This window comes from Eulemur rufifrons, chromosome 7 (genome assembly GCF_041146395.1).
Source record: "Eulemur rufifrons isolate Redbay chromosome 7, OSU_ERuf_1, whole genome shotgun sequence".
NCBI lineage: Eukaryota > Metazoa > Chordata > Mammalia > Primates > Lemuridae > Eulemur > Eulemur rufifrons.
Window position 1 is genome coordinate 159,514,589 of NC_090989.1, and position 22,901 is coordinate 159,537,489.

The window sequence follows — 22,901 nt, forward strand, 5'->3', positions numbered from 1 at the left end:
CCTTAACCATAATCCACGCTCGCATCAGACTTTGATGAACACTCTCTGTGCTAAACACACACACGTGACTGCACTGAATTTCATAAAATGATTTTAATAGAAAAGTACAAGATATGAACAAAAATAAATAATCTTTATCTCATTTCTAGCCCAGCAAATTGTACACTGCATATAAAAATGGTCTAAGATGCAATTTTCCTCCATTCTTTTTTTGCTTTTGAAATACTGAGACAGCATTTTAATTTAATGTTCTAGATTCAAACTGATACAATTTTTAAAAAGTCATACCAACCTTTAATTATTCTATATCCATTTTTGAAAGTTTTCTAACAAGATAATGTTTCACTAAAATATTATCCAATCATCAGATTTAAGTGTAAAGTTTGTGTGAACAGGTAAATTAGAAGATCCTTTTTCTAAGTTTTAATTCCTATATTACTGAATGTTTCCTGAATTAAAAATTCATTTCATCATCTTACTTTCAAAACATGGCATCTCGTTTCCACCATTCCATAGAGAGAGAGAAGACTAGAAAATATTTCTTAAAAAAATAAATATTTTAAAAGTATAGTTTACAGTGATAATGCAGTATTTTAGACCTGTGCCTTGGTGCGTATTTGCATTAAATATATGCTTCAAGTTATAAGTACCTTTTCTATCTATCTCTCTATATATTTATATTGTGGACCACTCAGGTACTGTTTTTGCTAATGATCTCTTGGAGTTAGCTAGTACTAGTCTTTATTCGGATACTTATCCTGCTACAGCATCATATTTGATAATTCCAGTGGCTTGAATAATGTTTCATAAAAACAAATTGAAAATTGGTATTTGCAAAATTGCCTGAAAAAAGTTTCGGTAAGCTACTAGCACATATGCAGTGCCAGTCTCGGGAGGTCAGAAATTCAAAGAAATGAACAGATAAACTGGACTAAAACTTAAAACAATCTGTTTAGTTGAGCCCATAATGACTATTTTGAACACGGCTATGTTTGCCGCTGTCTATGTATAAATTTTTTGTTAATTTTCCTGTATTAGGAAGATCTTGAATGCACTCCAGGATGAGAAGAAAAAATATGCTGACACTGCTAAATCGAGTATATGTTTTTGCAATAAAGAACACTGGTCAATATACAACTGAGGAAAAACTGAAACAGATGTGAGTCCTAGAACCACAAGCGTTTGAATTTGCCCAGAAATGCTATTTTAAACACTCTATATGTTGGTCTACTGTTTTTTTGTGGAATAATGCATTCTTGGCATCCTTAAAAGGTTTCAATATGTTACAAGGTTATCCGGAAAGAAAGAAAGCACAGGGCTAATGTATCAATCTGTGCAGCACTGTCCAGATTTCCGTGTACATTTTTGTAAAGCACAAGAACCTGTATTAATTGCACTTAACACAACGAACCGTTAGTTTCCAATGAGTTTTCATTCTCTGCAGACTGAGGCTTTCTTTTTATAAAAACTGCTTTCAAAGGGCATAGAGACACCACACGTGGTCCACAGTAAATTCAAATAGAGAGGTGCAATAGTTGCAGTGGTAAACACAAAGATACATTTTTGGGAACTAAAAATCTGGTCATGGATAAAAGCATGCGCCTTTTCGTTCTTCTCTGGGCTGTTACAACAGCAACACGCTCTAAAACAATTAAGTTACATGCATAATGCTAAAAGAATGTGAGCAATCCTATAACCAGCTTTAAGCCATCTGCTTGATTTCTTTTTTTGAGGAACATCTATAGGAAAAGAGAATTCCCCTTTTGTTCCGTTACGTATAGAAACCTTTTGAAGCTTCCAAATAGTTTGGTTTTGGTAAAATCCTCCACTCTTCTATTATTTTGACATGTAGTCATCCTAAACTATCCCTCATGGTTTCTCCAAAAATCTCCACATGAATTATCTGAAGGACAACTGAAACCACTTACCAATATACAAGTAACATTTTATTTTATATTCTATCTTCCATTTGGCATAAGCCTTTCGATGTTTGTTTTTTAAACCAGTGAAATATACAAATCACACAAGAAAGAAATATGTACATTAAAAGTACAGAATAAAGGCCATAGAAGATATACATAATATCTGAATGACACGTAGAATATTTTACATTAAATAGTTTCTTTTAAAAGCTAGGATTGTTAAACTCAACTCTCTTCATAAACATGAATCACTAAAAAGGAACAAAATCTGATTTAGCAAATAAAAAAAGTACTTCATGGTTTTTGTATAATAAAAACCAAAAAAGTGACATTTTTAACTAATTAGTGCTTTTTACTTTCTAGATCTTTTGCTTGCAATTCACTGCAACTGAGGGGAAGTGAATATCCTTGTGCAATAAATTAAGAGCCACACCTGGCTGAGGTGACATGAAGGCCACCAAGCCTATGAAGGGTACAAGAGATGTGTGTCTTTCCAAACTTTTAAAACAATGCATGTCTGAGATAAGAACACATTTGATGGCACATTTTGGAAAGAGGGGTCCCTGTTTAAAAAAAACTTTTTAAACTAGCTATCTATATAGTGGGCTGGATTTTCCTTAGGGACTCAAATAAGTACTACCAAATCTAATAGGCACTAGTATCCACTCTGCAGAATGAACTAAGAAAAGAGAAACATTGCTGATGCCTCTGAGTTTTGAGTATCTCTTAATGTCCATGTCTATGACGAACAAGTAATGCCCTCTCCACAAAGTGTACAGAAATGGAGATTAGAGAAAAGGGGGTAAGGTGGAAAAGATAAATCTTCAAACCAACATGCATTTCAGTGAGTCAGAACTTCAAGCTTCCTCAAAACCAAGGTTGCTTCGTTGTGCTCAAGGTACGATCACAGCAAGGCCACAACCCAAGCTCAAGACTCAAAAAATTCTTGGAAAACTCCCAATTGGATTGCAGTGAAGGACGACAATGCTCTAGACAGAGAAACAACCCCAGAGTAAACTGTAAATCTAAATCACTGGCTGCACTGAGATATTTTTATATTTATATTTATATATATGTATATATATATATGTTATGTACAAAAGACTTTGAGATATCAGGCACCATTAAACCACATTTCCCCCCTTATAAATGCAACTGTTCAAGTACACTAGGAACAGTTTTAGGGTACACCTGCAGTATAATAAGAAAAGCTTGAGTGGGTAGTCTAAACACAGGATCATAATAGTGAAATGCTGTAACACCTCTGTGAACTCCATTAGCCAAGTAATGTCATTAAAACATATAGAACTACTGCTCCTCAAAATAAAAGTTTGAGAAAAAAAAAAAATCCCTAAGTAGCGCACTGTTTTCCAAGCAGAGCTCCTAATGTTTCATTTCCTGTCCTACAACCAAAGGGGACCCAGTGGAGCTGCCGTTTGGAAACGTGGCCAGCATCACATCACAGCACTGAGGAATCAAAGAGGGCTCGGGGTCAAGGAGGAAGATGGATTTCACTGTTTTTCCTCAAATAGCTTTTTTGCTTTAGTGCAGTGCTGAACTGCATGCAAGTACCTTGTCATCTGGGCTGAGAATCCATGAATGGAATTCATGTATTAGTTTCATTATTATCATTTATTGACCAAGTATCTCTAAGAAAATCATAGGATATTTTCCTTTATATTCAAGCCATCGCCCCTGTCCCAAACAAAAAGTCTAGTGTCCAGAGTCATCTGGGGATCCTTTTCCAATCTGAAATCCTAATTTCTATAACAGCTTCAAATCACCATCATCTTAATTATAGGCGTTTTAAATTTTTTAATTTCTGGGGACTTTCCTCCCTGTTCTCCAAGTTTCTACTAGAATAGGACCATCTGCAGATGGACTATTTGAAAAGAATGAGACACAAGATATACCTTTTTACTTTGAGGATATGAGATTTTTGCTCTTACATTTTAGCATTTTGAAAATGTAAAAAGCAGGCTGACAGCCCCTGGGAAACGTCTTATTTTTTGGTTTTTGGCTATTTTTCTTGAGACCTTTTTATCTTGCACTAGAGCATTTACAATTCATTTTGGGCACAGAAACTGAATCATGCATAGATCTCACCACCCTCTTTCTAGTGGCTCCTACCCTCCCATATGACCCCACATTTGAGAGAAAGAAAATGTATTTCTTTACCTTCTGGATGTGTACTATGTCCACACAGCTAAGTTAGGGTATGTGTTAGTTCCCCCTCATCCTATACTATCAAAAGAAGACTTGTATTATCTTTTCAAAGATCCACACAATAAATATTTTTCTTGCTTCCCACCCCCCATTATTGCCAAATAATAATTATAATATTAATAATAAACCACAGAGTTCTTAAATGGTAACAGAAAAAATGGTTCCGGTTGCAATGGTGGGGGTAAAATAAAACATATTTAAAAAAAAAAAAAAAAAGGAAAACCAGAATCACTGTACTTTCTATAAATAAGTGGGTCCTGGGAGCGGGGCTGGGTGCCAGATGGGCGCCCACTATTTGCACACGAACTGGTCCACGATCTCTGTGCACTTCTTGCACTTGACATAGCAGCACCAGTGGAACTTGCAGTGGCAGCGCTCGGTCTGCACGGTCTTGAACTGGTCGTAGCCGCGGCCGCAGCACATGAGCTCGCAGCCATCCATGCCCTCGGACGTCTTGTTGCACAGGCGGCCCTGCGTGCCCAGCGAGCCCGTGCTCTCATTGCGCACGCAGTAGTCGGGGCTGGGGTCGATGTAGACCAGGTCCTGCGTGGTGGGCGAGTTGAAGCGGCTGTTGACCTGCACCAACTTGCCCCGGCTGTTGAGCCGCATGGCCGCAGCACTGTCGTACTTTTCCTTCAGGGCGTCGCCCACTTTGCGGAAGTCCGCCAGCTGCAGCCAGCACGTCTTGAGACTACATGAGCCAGACACCCCGTGGCACTTGCAGGCCACGTCTGCCAGGTTGTACACCGTCTGTGGGGAAACAGGGACAGTGAGTGTACAGGTTCATGGAGGAGGCGAGACGCAAGCCTGGGCTACCTCAGCAAAGCGCTCCTCGATCTCCGTGATGGAGCTATGTTCACCGGCCCAATTAAGGGCTGCGCTATTTCCCCTTCACTCTCCACTACCAGAAGTCTTAAGTTGTCTTCTTTAAAAACTCTTCCAAATAAATACATTCTGAGCCCCCTCATATCACATCATCATCAACAACACCCACACAGTTTTGAATGGGAACAGGAAAAGATTCGTCCCAGTGCTGCTTTTTTTCAGGGAAACATTAGCAGCAACACGTGCACATTCATCTCACAGGTCGTTCACATTTCCTGAATTATCCCCCCAACCAGCTATAAGGGAAGTGCTATTATCATCCCCATTTCATGGAGAAGGAAAGCAAGGCCCAGAGAGATGAGCAACCCAACCACTGGGAAGTAGGGGTGCCAGGATTTGAACCCAGGCATTCAGACTCCACACCCATGCTCAGAGACTTGCCCGTGGCCACACAGCTGGTAAGTGTAGCATTGGGAGGGGGCTGAGTCCCAGAGGGATGGGATTCAAATCTTAACCCACTACTATTAAGACTATTATTGCTATGCACCAGGAACTATCACAAGAGCCCTTACATTCTTGGTCTCACCCCTCTAGGTCAATGCACCCACCCTGGAGCCAGGCAACATGGATTCTGTTGCTGACTTTGCCCTTGAATTTAGACAACTGGCTGTACCTTTCAGAGCCTCTGTTTTCTATCTGTGAAGTGGACTGTGATGGAACCAACCTCCCAGCACTCTTATAAAGATAAAACTGGGGGGAGACATGGAAAGCACTTGGCACCCGGCACACACTCAGTAAATCTGGTCTTTCTCCAGGGTGATGAGGGCTTGGTGTCTGGGCCCTTGCCCAGTAACCTCCCAGTAGCAATGCCCATGGGTCTGGCCCCAGAGCACTGTGCCCAGCAGTCTGGGAGGTGGTGGTTGCCTATTTATAGTCCTTCCTTCCCACAGTTCCTTATGCCAATGACCTTCCAGAGTCCACATGCAGCGGGCATGCTGGAGAGCGCCTGTCAGGACTGGAAGCACTTCCACCCAGAACTGCTACCTTCCTCCTCTAGGGATCCATAAGGGACTTTCTTTTATAAGGGGACAAAGTATACTCTCTTGGCATAAAAAGTTTCAGGCACTCAGCTACTCTGAGGAAGGGTTTTGCAAACATATTTAACCTTTGCTCCCCTTCGAGAAATACTAAAAAGCTATATACCCCGAGGAAATTCTAACAAAATTTCCTGGTGCAGTGCCCAACTTTCCACCCTTAATTCCCACCATCCTAGACAAAAACTTTCTTCTATGTAACCTCACCCACTAGGATCCAAACTCAGCTCACTGCTCCAAGGATAAAATTTACCCCCCAAAATCTCACTATGAAAGAAAATGCAGATTTTAAATGAAATTTCAATATTAAAGATGTTTTTCAAATTCCCCCAAATCTCCTCTTGCCACTTGGAAGTCCCTTGAGCCCCTCTCCTTGGTAGCCAAGCCTCTGATGATTTCTCAACATAAGAGAAGGCTAAGAAAGTCCCAAAGATGAGGACAGTCCCAAATATAAGCACATCCCTGGACAGGACCCAGAAGAGTCAGCCACCTCTCTGTCCTGTAGGCATTTCTGGTCTGAGGCGCTGGACACAACCTATGCACAGAGGCAAGTGATGTATCCCTGATGAGGGTGGGAGCAAGGTCTCATGGGCTTCCAGAGAGAATGTGGCTGAACCCCCATTACGTGGCTCTGGGTCTGCCAGTCAGGAGAGAGAGTCAACCCCTACTGCAGGCACAAGGGTAGTGGGAGGCCTGAGAAAAGGAAGGTCACACTCCCTTGGGAGCAATTATCTGACCCCTCAGGGTAGCACAGGCAAAATTCTACAGAGTTTAGTCCTTCCTGGACACCCCTAAATGCTTAACATCAAATTTGAGGAGAAGATAAGTTAGTTGGAATTGTCTACACCATCTTTGACTTCTCTATAGCCTCTGCTCATAATGTTTAGTAGCTATTTATCACAAGCACTTACTACAGCAGACACTAAACTAAGAGCTTAGACTAAATGAAATAGTTATTTTGTAGGTCAAAGATCAAGTGTTGGCAACTTCATATGGTTTGACCTACTATATGATCTCATTTAGTCCTCACAATAGCCCCAAGTGGTAGTTATTGCCACGGCCATTTAATAGACGTGGAAATGTGGGAACTGAGGCTCCGAAACAGAGACCAACAATGGATTCTAACCTAGATTTCTCTAATTCCAAAACCTCCAGCTCTTCATTTGCCCCTAAGCTGTGATGCATGAGTTTAATAAAATGCACTAGGCTTGTATTTCAATCTATTAATTTTCTTCCATTCACAAAGTAGTCCTCTAGTCCTCAGTTTCCCAATCTTTAAAATGAGGGTGTGGGGCCAGAGTATTCTAAGGCTCCTTCCCGTCCTCTATGGTTTACTCTGTGATTATCTTCCTTCTTCCTCACCCCAAAATACAGAAGAGTGAAATCTCTGACCAGAAAGTTCCTGGCACCTACCTTGGGTTCTGTGAAAAAATAATGGCCCTGGTTTTCAGTGCTGCCAAAGTTAAGAAAAGTTTTCACCCCTTCATTTTAAAGCAGCCATAAAGTGCCATGTGTTTAACCGCAGGAAAAAAAGGTCTTTTTAACTATTGAGAAGTAGCTTTTCATATCCCTACCAGGGGAAGAAAAAAGCGGGAACTGGGAGACTCGAGAGGGCTGCAAAGACGGTCCTCTCTGGGCACTCCTGTTGCTCTCTCTTCTCTCAGAGCCACCCTGTGATTGGCCTGATGGTCAGACCTATAAAATTCCACACCGCTAAAAGTGCTGTAGTTTTGCTAGAGAAGCCCTTAAGAAAAAAAAACAAAACCCTCAGTCCATCAGGCCTGCTATCTAATGACAAAGAGGGGCAGGGAGAAAAAAGGAGGGAAAAGAGAAGGCCTGAAAGCTGGGGTGAGGGCTTTCTCAACTAGGCACCTACTAGGACAAATAGCTCTGTCTCCCAAATTGAAACCCAACCACAGACATGGTCCAGGGAGGAGGGAGAAAGTTATTAACATTTTCATTTCAGAGCTCTGCTAGCCAGTAGCACTGGGGACTAATTAAAAAGGCAGGGAAAGATCTTCTCAGATAACCGCTGGAGCACCTTGGCTGGGGGTGCGGGGGTGGAGACCACGGTGCGATGATGCACCCCAAGAACACTTTCTGGGCTGTGCACTCCTCTCCAGGAAGGCCTGCATGTAGACAGGACTATGAGAGAGAAAGAGACGATGGGGAGAGAGGGACACAGAAGAGACAAACAGGGAAGGAAGAAAGGAACGGAAGAGAGAAAAGAAAGAGAGACAAGGAAAGAGATGACAAAGACAGGAAGACAGGGACAGAAAGAAAGGGAGGGACAGAGAACGAGACGCAGAGACACAGAGACACAGAGACAGGACCATATAGAGCAACAAGGAGACACAGGAGGTGGCCGGGGGCAAAGGGAGGGGCAGACAGACGGGTGGGGACAGAGACAGTGGCACTCACCCTGCGGCCTGCCTCGTTATTGTGCAGGTTCATGAGGATGCGCGCGCTCTCGTACGAGCCCTTGGCGTGGATGCGCTCCCGCTCGCGCGCGTCCACGAACTCCTTGGCGAAGCGGTAGCCGTAGTCAATGTTGTCGCCGCAGCCGCCCCAGAGCCAGTCCCGCGGCAGGTCCTTGGGGCGCGCGGCGCGGCTGCAGCCGCAGGTGGACAGCTCGCCCTCGCGGCACGCGCGGCTCATTGCGTTCACCACCCCCGCGGCGCTCACCGCGTACGTGAAGGCCGTCTCGCGGCTGCCTGCGGGCGAGGACGCGGGGTCACCGGGCCGCCTGCCCCACGCCCCAGGCCTGGGCCCGCTGGGGTGGGGACAGGGAGAGCCCTCCCACACACACACACACACTGCGCAGCCTCCCCGGGGGCTGGGGAGCCCCTCCCTGGTGGGGACCAAGGAGGGAGGCATCCCTGACACACACCCAGGCCCGGGGCCCACCTTGAGGGGAAGCCAAGAGAGATCCCCCCAAACACACAGAAGCAACAAATAACAAAGGAGCAGGAGTAGCAGAGTCCTGATACCATTGCTCTGACATTAAGAGTCTAAGGCAGGATTCTTAGCAGTGCAGGATTGATTTTCTCCACAAGTCTTTTGAAAATAGCCAAAACTCCATATTTCCAAAAATGCACATGAAAGAAATCATTGAAGGAAAACTCAGAATCTGTGTAGATTTCCTTGCACTTATTTTAATGTTTGGTATTATTTTCATTCCAATTACATATAGGGCAGGAGCGTAGAATTTGCTAGGCTTAGAGCCTCTGAAACCTTGGGTCCCCGAATCTAAGCAAGACACTGCCAGCAGCCGCACCAGTTTCTGCCACACTAGTTTTTGCCTTGCAGCCCCTTCTCCTTTGGCAGTTGTAACCTCTCCTCCCTCTTCCATCATGCACACAAAATCTGTCTGAGGCTCTTCACTTTCCCAGAGGTCAATTCTAAACCAGTTCATAGACAGTTATAAGTGAAACTCGCCTCTTCTTAAATTCCAAGCTGACTGGCCTGATACTTCTCATTCAAGAGTGAGTGCCTACTTCGAAAACAGCCTGCTGTCCTTTAATGCCACTTGTGCAACCACCCCATGGCCACTCCCCCAGAGACAGACCGATCCTTTGCCTCAAAGTGTTAGAATGGCAGCAAGAAGGAAAAAAGCACAACCTAGGAAAAACGGAAAAAATTTTTTTTTCTCCTTCCCCAAAACTTGTAAAGAATATCTCCTTGTCAAACAGTCAAAGGAGCGATATTTGTCAGGAGAAAAATGGAGGCAATCATAGATGACCCTAACTCTACTTGTACATGAAGACATTTCTTCATATAACAAGAAGCCACTTAATGAAAGTGTTGTACTATGAGAAAGAAAGGGTTAACCCCCTGCCAGTGGAAGCTGGGTGTAGGAGTGGGATGAGGGGGCCCTCACTTTCCTCAACTGTAAAATAAGGGTATTGAACTAGATGCCTAGGAAATAAAGGCCCCTTCTGGTGCTGAAATTCCTATATCAGAATCAGTTTCTCCTATGCTTACTTTGAGAGCTTGCTAACATCTTTTGGGGGCAGGGGGCTGGAGGAGCACAGGAACAGCTGACAACAGGACTGGGCCCCAACCAGAGGGTCATTCTGCAGGAGGATGGAGGTGCCAACTTAAGCAGCCAGTAAGCCACCCTCTCTTGGATTTCTGCTACATGCAGCCATTTGTAGTATCCCCTTCCAGGAACTGCGATGGTTCTGATTTACCAAGCACCCTCCCTTTCCCAAATTTTAAAAACGAATGACTTTAGGAGGGTGCTGGTGGTTGGCAGGAGCATCCAGAGAACCCCTGTGGTGCTTCACATCTATCTAGCTCTAACTGGAGAGGCAGAGAAGGTCAGGGAGTAGAAAGAAAGGAGGAGAACATAGAGCTTCCAGGGAGTTATATGAAGATTAACACTGACAGTATAGAAAATACTGTGGCCCTGGATGGGAGACTTGTAGAATAAAAAGGTTGTAGCTAGAGGAAGAAGAGATCAAACAATCCTCTGGGGACAGAGGAAAATAAGACACTGTCCTTTGAGTATACAGAACATAAAAAGGCTTTTATACAAAACACAAATAATGCTGCTTTTTTTCTTGAGTCTATCTCGAGCATTTCCTTTTTTGCCCCAGAATACAAACCTGGTAGAATTCTCTAAGTTAATTGGTCACTGCAGGGAAAACGTCAGTTTGAAAAGTATTCTTTGGCTGATAGCCTGAGGATACAGTCTTTCGGGTTGGAATATCGCTGGTTCAGTTAGGTTTCCCTCTGTGAAAAATCTACATCCACTTAGATCCCCACACTCCTTAAAAATGGTGCCTTCCTTACATATCTTTTCACAGCATAGAAACAAAGAAGAGTCAGACGGAGACAAAAGCTGGAAGGAAAGGGTAGCATGATGAAAAATGAGAAAGTTTCCCAAATGAAGAGTGGGCCCTTCATGAGGCAATTGTGCACGGTGACTCCAAGGCAATCAGCACCTTAGAAAAATGAGTTGAGGAGGGGGTCAGAGGTGGCAGCCTGAGTTTCTCAGACACTGGCCTCATCATAAGGTCAGATTCTCACAGACAAGAATGACTCTCAATATCCCTGGTGTTCTAATAGCTCTGGGGTGGGCACACATACACCTTTTGACATCAAAGGTGGTACAAATTTTCCCTTAGCTCATTCTTTTCAAACATACCCATAAGTAGAAAAGCGAAAGCAAAGTAACTATCCCTCTATTAGAGTTGGGTCCATGTTCCTCTTCATAAAAATATATTCTGTTTTTTCTTCCCTCCATCTCTTTTTAAAATAAATACAAAACAGAAGACCCCATCAGCATCCCACCACAAGCCACCCAGCAGTGGCTTTCTGCTTTAAAACACCAAGCACTTGGGGGACCTTTGGCAGAGAGGATGAGGCATGTGCACTCGTATCACCAGGGCATCAGCTGACTTGATGATAGTATCTAAGAGGGCTCCAGCGGAGGCTGTCAGGAGGTACCACTCCCACCACCTCGCATCAACCCAGACAGTAGTACCACACAGCTGAGGAGCGGAACGTGTACTTTCGGGGGACAATTAAACATAGGCCTGTGTACCAACGGCTCTGCTTATTCCCTGAGGAAGCAGCTCTTGGACCACATTTAAGATAAATCTCCAGCAGTACTCAAATTCACTTAGCAAATGATAGCTTATTCTGAACACTTTGGGCCCAAACAGGCTATGTATGAAGATGGGAAGAAGATCTCAAATCAAAGCTGTGTGCGAGGGACTACACAGAAAAACATTCCAACTGCTATTTTCCTTCCTAGTTACCATCAGAGGTGTATGGTTTTTGCTAACTCACATACATGTGGAAAAAGTAGTCCCACAGTTTGAGAGGAAGGCAGTTTAGAAGGAACATATAAGGAGGGGGAAAGCTGACAACATACCATTCTGACACAGTTTGTAAAAAGCTTTAGATCATTCACGATAGCAAAATGCAGGAGAATTAAATCTCTAGTACACCCCCAGTTAACTACATAGGACATCCCATATTCAGGGAAAACTCTTGTGTTCCCGAAGCTTAACCCCTATATTCAGATCCCAGTCTATACATTAGCACATTTTAATCATTAATAGAAAGGACAAAGCCCTGTGAAACTTTGCAGGCTGAGGCTATAGGCCACTTTCCCATTCAATCAGAAGAACGGCTTCTAGTCTTGTATTATTTTAGTTTATGAAGCCGCTTGGCTGAAATATCCACTGACAACTCTTTTTTGTTCTCAATGAATGCAATTTTCAGGGTCTTTTTTTAAAGTATTTTATCCATCCTTGATGGATATTAAGCCAACTTTTATCTTCAGTTAATTGCTTTGATAAATTGCTTCTTATTTTAGAAGTCACTACAGGCATATTAATTATAAGGACTCATTTGCATAAAAGTAAATAAACCTAAAATATTCACACTAGAAAACACACATAGGAGCATATCTGTCAAATATCCTACATTATTTAAACCAAACCAGAGGTAAAAAGATTTTTCAAAATCTTTGACTCTAGCCCAGTTTAAATATCATCTCCTCCTTGAATGAAGTAACAAGTTCAATGACATATTTAAAATTTAAGAATTGGACCATGAGCAATACACAAAAATTTTTTTTTAAGTTTCTAGGTTGAGATCCCAAGTATGTGTTTTCTTATCAATTGCCAAAATGACAAACATAAATTGGATCACTTTTAATTAAAATTCTTTCTGGAACTAAAGATAATGCTTTTAACATATATATCTTTATAGTCTCAAGAAATATCTATATTAGGAAAATGAAAACCTTGTTCATTTCCAACACATCCAGGGTTCTAAAAGATGATAATTTTTAGTTTGATACTTGGGCCATTTGAATTGTGGCTTAAGAAACTTCTAACAGACAAGAGTTTTGAAGATTAAAAGGGTACAAATGACTCGGCTTCCCCCACCTACTTATGAGAAACCAAAATAAGTGTTCTTTCTGCTTCTATTTTAAACAAAATGCTTTAAGGAAGAATTAAGTGTTCAGAAAAATGACAGTATCTACGACATGCCCCTTCTGATTTGATTAAAGAAGTCTAAAACTTGTAATCAGGTGAGGGGAGAGGAATTAACATTAATTGCTATCATGACAAAAATTCCTAAGCCATCACCCAAGTTGGAAGGTGCCCTCCTTATCAAGCATGTAAGTAAACACTAAAGACTTTCTCTAGGAAAAAAGTTAATATATATTTTAAAATATGTTAAATGATTTCCTACCTATCTGCATAACCCTGCCAAAAACAGAGGTGTTATCCACGGTACTGCAGTTCCACCTTCGATGTCGGAATTGATACTGGCATTCTTTGATGCCTGTCTTCGCGCCTTCTCCGATGTACTGCATGTGGTCCTGATATAAGTGGCACAGTTTCTTCTGTCCTTGAGAAAGTCCTGCCAGTTGGCTGCAGAGAGGCTGTGCTCCTATGATATATACTTCTGACATCTGAACAGGGTTATTCATACCTAGCGACCTGCAAAGGGGGGGAGATGTGCATTCAAGATTTACGTGAACTTTCGAGGTGGGCCCCCAGAAAGCATGTCAGCAATACATAGTTTTAAGCACACAGATGCTTTTTCTCTCCTGCTTTCCTCATGACAAAGTATGAGAAGGGCTTCATAAAACTCCTCTGTTTAAACTCCACTCAGAAAACGGAGGTATTGTGCAGTCCCCATCCTGCCATCTGGCTCCTCAGTTAGCGTTTTCACTCCCTTGCCCCTGTTGCTGCCATATACCTGAAGCAATTATTTCCAAAATCCACTCTGAAAAGGGGGAAACAGTGGTTTTGGGGATGGGCCTCTGACATTAGAGAAAGTGACTCACTTTGCCCCATAAATTAGACCGATCTGCTTGGAAAACATATGAATGCCGAAAGTAGACACAATTAGACACGGGTAGGAGATAGCAGTTCCTTTTGACTGATGGAAGAACAGAGGGACAAGTATACAGACTGAAGAAAATTGACCATGTTTCTGGACATTTTAAAAGGGCTCCTTATGTAATTGTGAGGGACCCAAGACAGGCTATCCAGTGAACAGAAGTCATGTTTGACAGTCAGAAAAATGCTGCTCATTTACCGGGAAAAAATATCCAGAACGCCGTCAAAAATAATCCTCTGGATATATTGCAGTCTATCTATAAGGCCCCTACCAGAAAGAAACCCCCATTTAGAGACATTTAAGTTAACCTCCTTTTGATCAAATTTCAAGCCCCAAATAATTCTCCACTTGGAGTTTAGCTGTCCTCCTAGAACTCTGCCTACTTCAGACTCTGTAGGTTAATAACCTCAAGTGACAGAAAATAAAAGTTGAAATTCACTTTTACTACCTAGAGGTGGCAAAAAGTAAATTTTATAGATGGGCTTACAATTATTATAGAAGTGAATTTCTGTTCCCTTTTATTACATGATGTACTACAAGCACACATCTGAACAAGGGCCTCACAGAAAAAGGCCTAGATTTATAGGTACCCATTCCCTATGGAGCTGAAGATAAGCTTTACAATACTAGCAAATTATTATAAAAGAAAATTTTGACTTAAAAAGATACATAAATAAAACATTTTGCATACATATGTATTAGATAAATGCACACGCACTCACTGTTAAGCTTTAAATATTGCAGCAGCATACAAACGAATCTTTACCACCACCCCCCCAAAAAAGGAATATGCACATAGAATGAACTTACCACCAAGAATTGGCTTCTATTACAACCTGGGTGAAGGAGAAAAATATGGCCAAAGCCATTAGGAAGAACTTGGAAGACATTGCACTTCCAGCCGTCCCCAAAGCAACTCCTGGGCTTAATATTCCAATCGACTTCTGGAGAGGGAAGAAAGGAGCAGATGTTTATTGCCTCTCAGATAATTTTCAAGCATACAAGTTTAAACAACGGAAGCATCCGGGGTCTCTCAAGTTTACTGTTGATTGACTGTGCTTCTCCTCCGAGAGTTTTTTTTTTATGGCAAGATATAGGCAGTTGCTTTTTCCAAATTAATCCACCCACGCAACCTCACCAGGAAATCTGATTTCGCTGGGATCCTGTGCGCGGGGCACGCCAGCGATTACAAACATGTCTCAATGCTGTTGAGTCAAAGCCCTGGTGCCAGGCGCTGCCTCCTTCCTGCTTGCTCGAGTCCCGCACCCCCTTGCTCCCCTCTAGTTCGCGCTGTGCTGGGTCCCTCCTCGGTAATTCACTCGGGAACCCGCTGCCACCCTCGTCCTCTCTCCGACCTGGGCCGAGCAACAAGTGGAGCCAGAATTAATTCCATGGGCGAGAGGAGCGCGAAGGCGAGTGGAGTGCGCCGCCGGCGGCTGCGGAGGAGGCGGGGTGGCCAGCGCGGGGGTGGAGGGTGGGGGCAGGACGCAGGAGGGAAGGGCAGGGGATGGGGGGCGAGGCCCGGGGGACCAACGCGCGGGAGAGTGCCCAGCTGGGAAATGCAACTCCGAATTAACATCGTATGTTTCATAATCAGTTTACGGGCCGATTTGGGGAAAGCCATTTCCAGATGGGGAAGAGCAGCCCGGGTTTCCTTTAGGACGCTCTTCAGCCAGATTGGGGCGGGGAGAAGGAGATGGGGGGCCTAGGGGATAATGGAGAGGTCTACTCTCCCAACCAAGAAAACCGGAAAAGAGTGACGCCCCCCCCCCCCCCCCTGCGGCCTCCTCGTTGGAGTGAGTAGGGATGGAATCCCAGACGAAAGAAGGGAGTCCGGGTCCCACTGACCCGGGCGAGGATCCCTTCTCTCCTCCCCACAACTTTCTCCCAAATTCTGATTTTTCACTCTCCCTCCCACCCCTACGCCTGGCAGCTGTCTCAGAGGGAGGAGACGGGAAGCCAAGGGGGACTCCAATTTCCCTTGGTCCCGATCTGGAGTTGTCAGCCACTTCGCCATCGCGGCACTGCGAGCTTGGCTTTGGAACACTGTCACCCCGCCTCCAGCCCGGCCTCTCCAACCCAACTCAGACTCGGTTCGGTCAGTCCTGAAAGGTTGGGGTGCCGGGCGAGGCCAGGGCCGGGGTTGCGGAAGAGTTCCCCGGGCGAAGTCAGAGATGCGCTGGCTCCCGAGCCCAGCTGGGCCCCTCGATTCCAGAGAGCAGGCGGCCCTGGGCGGCGAAGGTTCCCTTCCTGAAGTATTTCGGGGGCAGGAGTTGGCCTGGACGCTTCCGCTGCCGCTCCTCCCCACTGGTGACTTCTCCACCTGCAGGCGGCGGAGGAGCTAGGCAGTGGCGGGTGCGGGTGGGAGGAGCGGGTTTCCAAAATCCCCCTTCACATCTCTGGTAAGTGTAACCCTGCCGCGCTTGTCTCCTTTAGCCCATAAGGGAGCTCCTTCCTCAAAAAAGGAAAGAGAGGTGAGCTTCTTCCAGCGGGCAGGCGGACCCGGCCTGGAACCTGCGCCGTAAAAGGGACAGAGGGAACCCAGGCAGCCGTGGAAACGCTAAGGGGCTCTCGAGCGTGCCACGGCTTTTCCCTGCGAGCCGCCCCTTTGGCCCTGACAGGGCTTCTCGGAGAGGAAATGCTTATGTGGTCCCCAGCGCCCGCTAACCAGGGCTCCGCGCCCTTGGCCCAGTTGTCCCCAAAGCGCTGCAAAGCTGGGGGGTGCATCCCTGAGAATGGAAATCTGGGGTTTCCCCAACTTTGGAGGGAGAAGGCTGTCTCTCTCCCCACCTCCGCCCGAAGTGTCAAGTTTCCTCCAGGGGAGGGGGTGGGCTGCAAGATCTGCCTTCGCGCACGGCTCAGGCTGCAAAGTCAACTCTCCCCAACGGCGGCTGACGCCGCGCGCGCACACACCCATACACACTCACACCGTGCACATTTACACACTCACATGCGTGCACAGACACACACGCTCCGACGTGCTTCCGAGTCGGCGGTCCAGATCGCAGCCGGCCGCGCGCACTTTCCGAGCTTCGCTGCGGGCGGGGCGCAAGGGGCGGGGCGCCGGCAGCGCAGAAATTGATAACAGATTCGGCGGATTACAGCGGATCTCTTTGTTAGAGCCGAAACCACACAAACCGAACCCATTCCCGGCCCGACGCCCCCAGGGAGAGTCCACCAGTTCCCAGAGCCCGGGGCCAACTGGGAGTGGGGCCAACCGGTCTCTGCGACTCGGGTCTCCCTGCCTCCAGGGTAGAGGTAGGCGGAGGTGTCCCAAAGGGGATCGGCCAGGAGAGCCCCATGAGTCGCGTCTCCACTTAACCTTGTGCGCTTGCCCGGAAACACCTTGGCCTTCTTCCATCCTGGTGCAACCCAGAAAAGGCCTCATAAGTTTGAGAGACTCAAGGAACCCACAGCGTACTCACTAATAAATACATCGACTCTGTAGGGTAAAACATCCCCGCCTGTTTACCAAGAGATCTGATCCGAAAGACAGTGTGAAATGAGACCTCTCATGAGACAGTCACACCAGGGCTAAAACGAAAGTTCTGGTTCTCGTTCTTCGCTTTCCCGAAGAGCGAGCTAAATGTTTTCCAACACTTTCGGGGCCCACGGAAGCCAACTCTTTAAGGACCCGGGAATCTGTTCCTCGCGTGCCTCGGGGAGAAGGGCTGGGGGCATTTGAGAGGTTCAGCGCAGGAGAGGAGTGAAGTGGGGGGAGGGCGTTCTCAGACCCTCGTTTCCGATCCTGAGCAGCTCAACGACGCGGCTACCTTTATTATATCTCTCCTCGCAAAGCCTTCGCGTAGGGTTAAAGGTGTTCCTAATCCTTTACCAACTGCAGTGTGGGCCGTGGTGATGAGGGGTGAGGGAGAAGAACTCTTAGGAGTGAAGCTGCTCAGAGGACCTTCGGCGGCGGCGGGGATCATCAGGGGCGAGCACGCAAACCCCACGCAGCACCCAGGTCCTTGGCGGCGGCCACTTAACAGAAATGACTAAAAGGCCCGGCAGAGGTCCTGGGCTCTCGGCCACTCAGGATAGGCATCCCCTTCTGCTAGACTCTCTTCGCCTAGGGCCCGGGTCTCTGGGAGTGGAAATGATGAGGAACGCCAACTAGGCGGAAGAAGAGTTTGACGCAGACTCGCGGCTGCTAAAAAGAGAATAGGAAAATCCAAGAAGAATCTCTTCCGCTTTGGGGGGAAAATAGATTGATTTTCCTGCGTGGATCTCTCCCTAAAGCAAGGAAAGAGATGGAGAAACTAGCGGGAGAAAAACTCTGTTGCAGCCACAAACGTGGGACGTCCTTCCCGGGCATACGCAGGGAGCAGCAGGAGGAAAAGAAGGAGGGCCAGCCAAGGCCGGTAGGAGGTCCGCGGTGGGGGAGCAGATGAAGGAGCCATTGCTCCCCACACCTTGCTCCTGGCCACGAGGGAGCCGCGGCGGCCCCACGCTGCGGGTGTGTATCCACAGCGCTGTGTGCGCGCGCGCACGGAGCAGGGGTGGGGGTGTAGGGAATGGCCAGATAGAGAAGGAGAAGGTTGCTCCTGGAGCCAGAATCAGTGCAAGGAACGTGAACAGCCTCTGGCCGCGCGGGCCTCTCAACCGATGGCAGGTCCTCGAACAGAAAGAGGCTCCAAGGGAAGAATGGTCTGGCCTGGTTCTCGTCTGCTTCCTGCTCCCCATCCAGCCCCGACACAGGCTCTCCAGACACCAGGACAGACACACACATACATACACACACACAGCACTTACACCTTTTCACACAGGACGTTTAACTCTCTTGGCACAAGCTCAACTTTGTCCAGAGATGGAGCAGTGTTGGTGAACGGAGAAAGACAATTATAGTCCAACCTCCACTCTTTAAAGGTAGTTTCACCCCCAATTTTTAATAGACAAAGAAACTGACTGAAGCCGAGAGAGAGAGAAAGCAACCCTTGTCCTCAACCGCAGAGAGAACTGGTGAGACAGCTGAGGCCAGACCCGAGGCCTCCTAGGGCGACACTCTCTTTCCTATGCGCAGGAGAAGAGGTACCAACCCTGCGTTCAGTTAGCCGAGCCCCATTTGCTGGGTCAGACCCGTGGCCCCTTCCGTGTCGCAGCGGCGTCGCAGTGCAGCCAGTCCTCTGGGGGTCTCTGAGGGGCCCTGCTGGGAGAGTGGGGTCTGGTGGTCCGGAGGGATGAGCCAAGCAGAGGTGGGAGGGAGAGGGGAGCAGCTGCCCGCCCGCCCCAAAGACCCGCGACTCAGAGGCGTCCTACCTCAAGGCGGCCAACAGGGGGCAGCCGGCACCGCACCACGGGTCAGGAAAGGCTGAGGGTACGGCGCCGAGTTGTGCGCGCACAGGGCTAACCCCTTGTGCTCCAGAGAGCTGGGGGAGGGGAGGAGAAGACCAAGGACGCTTGGGCTGGGCCTCCTGGGGAGGGTCTTGCGTGGAAAAGGTCGGAGGGGAGAGTGGGGGTGGGAAACTAAGGCCAGCATGTACAAGACCCGAGAACAACTGATCCTTGACTCCTCTCTACACACACGCAGGGCAAGGATCCACACGCTCGGACACACACACCACATTCGTCCGCCCCGCACTCTAAGCGTTGCCCCCTCGAAACTCCCCCGGCAGAGGCCGTCTAGAAACTAATCTCCGCATCTGGCTGGTTCAGCAGTGAACGTGCTAATGTTGGCGGGAGGGCAGGGGCTGAGGAGGTGCGATCCCACCGCAGGGCCCAAGTTACTTCCAAGCAGCGAGTTGTCCATTTAAAGAGAGACGAGAGAGGAGAAGGGGCCCCCGATGCCAGACAGGGATCGGAAAGTAAAACAGGGCCGTAGAGTCTCCAGATTTGGGCAAAAAAAAAAAAGAAAAAACAAAAAAACTTTTGAGGGGAGGGAAGAGGGGTTGTTTGCTTTTAAGAAACATCTTAATTCCAATTCCAACCTTGTTCTCTAGGAAACTGAAAATAGGAAAGACCAAGAAAAGTGGAAATAAGGATCGAAGTTTGGAGGACAGATAAGAAAAGTTGTTTAGAAAACAGCAAGTTATATAGCAGGAAGAAACGTTAACTTTCCGTAAAAGTGAACTCTCAGTGACCCTCGGAGTGTGTGACTCGGCTTTAACATACAACTGACAATTAAAACAAACACGAGTTCACAAACTGGCCCCCGCCCGCTCTCCCAACCCGGAGGCCCAAGTGTTTCTAAAGGACAAGGCAGACTCCGCTCAGGGGGTCGGGAGCGCTCTCCCCGCGAACAGGATTAGAGCCACTACCACTACTGCTCCCCGCCCCCACCACTGCTGCAAAGTGCCTGAGCTCACTCAGTGGCCGCTAATAATGCTAATAACGCGACCCAGCTCCCCGAGCCGGGGTGCGCGCTGGCCCCCCGCCAGGCACTCTTAAAGGCACAGGGGCCTGCCGCGCTCGGTTCACCCGGCCCGGAATAGCCTGCAACCTGGCCTCGGTCGAGGGGGGAGGGGGAAGTGCGTTGCTCCGGGGTGGTTGGCCCCTAGTCCCTCTGCCAGTTCTTCCAACCAAAGAGTCCCTTTCCCCTTTCCGAGGCCCGGCCACACACCCTCCTGGTGCCTGCGCAGTGGGCGCTTGGTAAATATTTGTTGAATTGAATCATTATCCTGTTACTGAAATATACATAGTAAATTACACTCGAGGTTCTCGGGGTAAAAGGAAAGTCGTCCGTGAACCACACTCAGTTTTCTGCCATCGCTCTTCCCCACTTTTTCTCCAAAGTCTAAAAGGTGCAGAACGGTTTGTGCGACGAGAATAGACCTCCTGGGACGCAGAGGCAGTGCATCAGGGGTAGGGGGCGAAGGGGTAGGGGTCCCTGCCGGCCACGCTAGAGTTCCAGCTTCTTGAGGCGGTTGGAGAAATGGAGGGATAGGAAGAAGTGGAGGGAACTCAGTTAACTTCCAAAAGAAAAAAAAAAAAAAGTAAAGAAAAAAAAGTGGCGAGCGGCTGTAGCGCTCTGAACACCTACCTTCATGGCGAGGGGGAGGGGGCAGGGGGAGGAAGTCGCCACCCCTGCGAGGGCAGCCGAGGAATCCGAGTGGAGCGGCCCGGTTAAGCCTGGGGGGACGATCGGGAGCAGGGCTGCGAAGTTCTCCGGGGTGCGTCGGGAGGGCGCAGTGAACCAGAGCCGAAGCGGGCACTGGTGCCCCGGCCTGGGCTCCCGAGTTGGCACAGCGCTGGGATGCGCCCAGGAACCGAGGGGGCTCCGAAGCGCGCAGATAGGCAGTAAGAGCAGGGCCCAGCCAGGGCGCAATTGGGGAGCCGCGGGTCCAGAGAAGGCGCGCAGGCGACTGTTCCACGGCGAGGCGCTCCCTTTCCAACGTCCATCAGCGACGGCGGTAATTAGGGCTTTCCAACCCCAAATGTGGGCGTGATTGTGCAAAAGACTTTACAACAAATAATAAAAAAATTCTTCACAAGAGGGTGAAAAAAAAAAAGCCCCACTACTCAACTCTGGCCTGGGGCGGAGGAAGGGGGGCGATCCGTGCGCCCAGGTGCCCCCAGTTCATTCACACCACAGATTCTGCAAAGTCTGGACGGCTCACGCCTTCTGATCTCCAGCTCCTCCTCTCTGAGTCTGTGGCCGAAACGTCTGCTTCCAGCCGCTGATCCTGCAGCCGCAAGTTAGTGTGGACGTCTGTGTACACACAGACACACACCCAAACACACACACTCCCACTGCAGCTTTGGGGCCACAGAACAATCAGGCGCGCATGCCTTTTTCTCCGGGAGATGCCGCTGGAAACGCACAAGTCGCCATCTGAGCTGCAAGAGTCAGCGCCAAATTTTGTCCTTTCATTTTAGGGTTTGGCAAAAATGGGGCGCTAAAAGGATGAAAGTCGCCCCCAAACTTTTTGCTGGGTGGTAGGTTGAGGTGGCGATGGGCGACTGCCCCAGGGGAGACCTTAGCTCCCTTTCTCTTCACCCCCTTCTTTTTCTCCGGGTTAATCTCTCTCTTTCCCCCGCCTTTCCTGGGCGAAGGGCGAAGGAGAGGGCACCGCGGGCGCGGGGCTGGGGAATGGCGAGAGCTCGGGGCTCCGCAGCGGCGACTCAGCTCCGGCGGTCCATGGCCAGCAAGGCTGCCCACCTCCTCGTTTGGCGCCCGGGTCCGAGGGGCGGGAGAGCGGGCAGCGGGCGGTCCCCAGCACAGTGGCGGCGGCGGAAGGGCTTGCTGGGCTGCTGCCGCACGGAACCAGGCTCTGGGCGACGAAGGCGGCGCCGTGGAGCTTGCTGCAGATTTCCCCGCGATCCTATGCCCCGCAGACAGACTGACCGACCGCTGGGACCGCGTCCCCCCCCACCCACCCCCCGGCCCTTCTGGCCAACTGCCTTACTCTCTCCCTCCCTCTCTCCGGACTCCTCTTTCCCTTGGTGTTCTCAGAAAAAAAAAAAAAAGAAAGAAAGAAAGAAAAAAAAAATCTTTAAAGTTTCAGAACCAAAGGCGGCTGGAAAGGGGGGTGGGGGGGAAGAAAGAAAAAACTCAACTTTGCCTATGCGCATGCGTGTTCAAGCCGGCCTATGACAAACTCCGCAGGATTTTAAAGCAGTACTACGGGCTGGGGTGCCGGGAGGCGGGGTACACTTCCCCATCCCCCAGGCATCTGCTGAAAGAGAGAGGTCCACTCCGCAGCCGCTGCCTGCCTGCCGCCTGGCTGTCTGCGCTCCTCCAAAAGCCGCGGATCCGCAGGAGGCTGAACCCCAACTTGCCAGGCTGGACCCCTTGGCTCGCATGTCCCGGACTGCTCCCGCTGGGGCTCTTGGGAGACTGCAGCCCTGACATCGAACCTCTTGGGGGTCCTCCTCTTCATTCTTATCCCCGGGGGAGGGTACTTAAGCCCGGAGGCTGGTGGATAGGGTAGACGCGCACATCCTGCAGTTCCCCCAGTGTAGTGGGGGCTTGAGTACTTGGGTACACGATTGCTAAGTCTGGCTCTGACCCAGAGCATCCGCG

General features: G+C 48.1%; 1 protein-coding gene across 4 annotated transcripts; it reads right to left on the reverse strand.

The window, feature by feature from the left end:
* Positions 1-77: 77 nt before the first annotated feature.
* WNT5A (Wnt family member 5A) lies at positions 78-21,245 on the reverse strand. 4 transcript variants are annotated; one of them, XM_069473713.1, is made up of 5 exons: positions 20,919-21,245; positions 14,753-14,886; positions 13,286-13,536; positions 8,489-8,781; positions 78-4,898 (listed from the first exon to the last, which is right to left on the reverse strand). In XM_069473713.1, exons 1-5 carry the CDS (start codon positions 20,922-20,924, stop codon positions 4,440-4,442), a joined length of 1,143 nt encoding a protein of 380 aa, XP_069329814.1. In that variant the 5' UTR covers positions 20,925-21,245; the 3' UTR covers positions 78-4,439. The 4 variants fall into 4 exon arrangements, with proteins under 4 accessions (XP_069329814.1, XP_069329816.1, XP_069329815.1 ...); XM_069473715.1 differs by lacking the exon at positions 20,919-21,245 and adding an exon at positions 19,199-19,235; XM_069473714.1 differs by lacking the exon at positions 20,919-21,245 and adding an exon at positions 18,979-19,096.
* Between the last annotated feature and the right edge of the window lie 1,656 nt (positions 21,246-22,901).

What these genes read in the sequence shown, in the direction of transcription:
- WNT5A (XM_069473713.1), bottom strand. An exon ending in ATAGAAGCCAATTCTTGGTG is followed by an intron (nt 13,537 to 14,752) that starts GTAAGTTCATTC and finishes CCCCCTTTGCAG; the next exon opens with GTCGCTAGGTATGAATAACC. An exon ending in TGGCAGGGTTATGCAGATAG is followed by an intron (nt 8,782 to 13,285) that starts GTAGGAAATCAT and finishes CCTCGCCCGCAG; the next exon opens with GCAGCCGCGAGACGGCCTTC.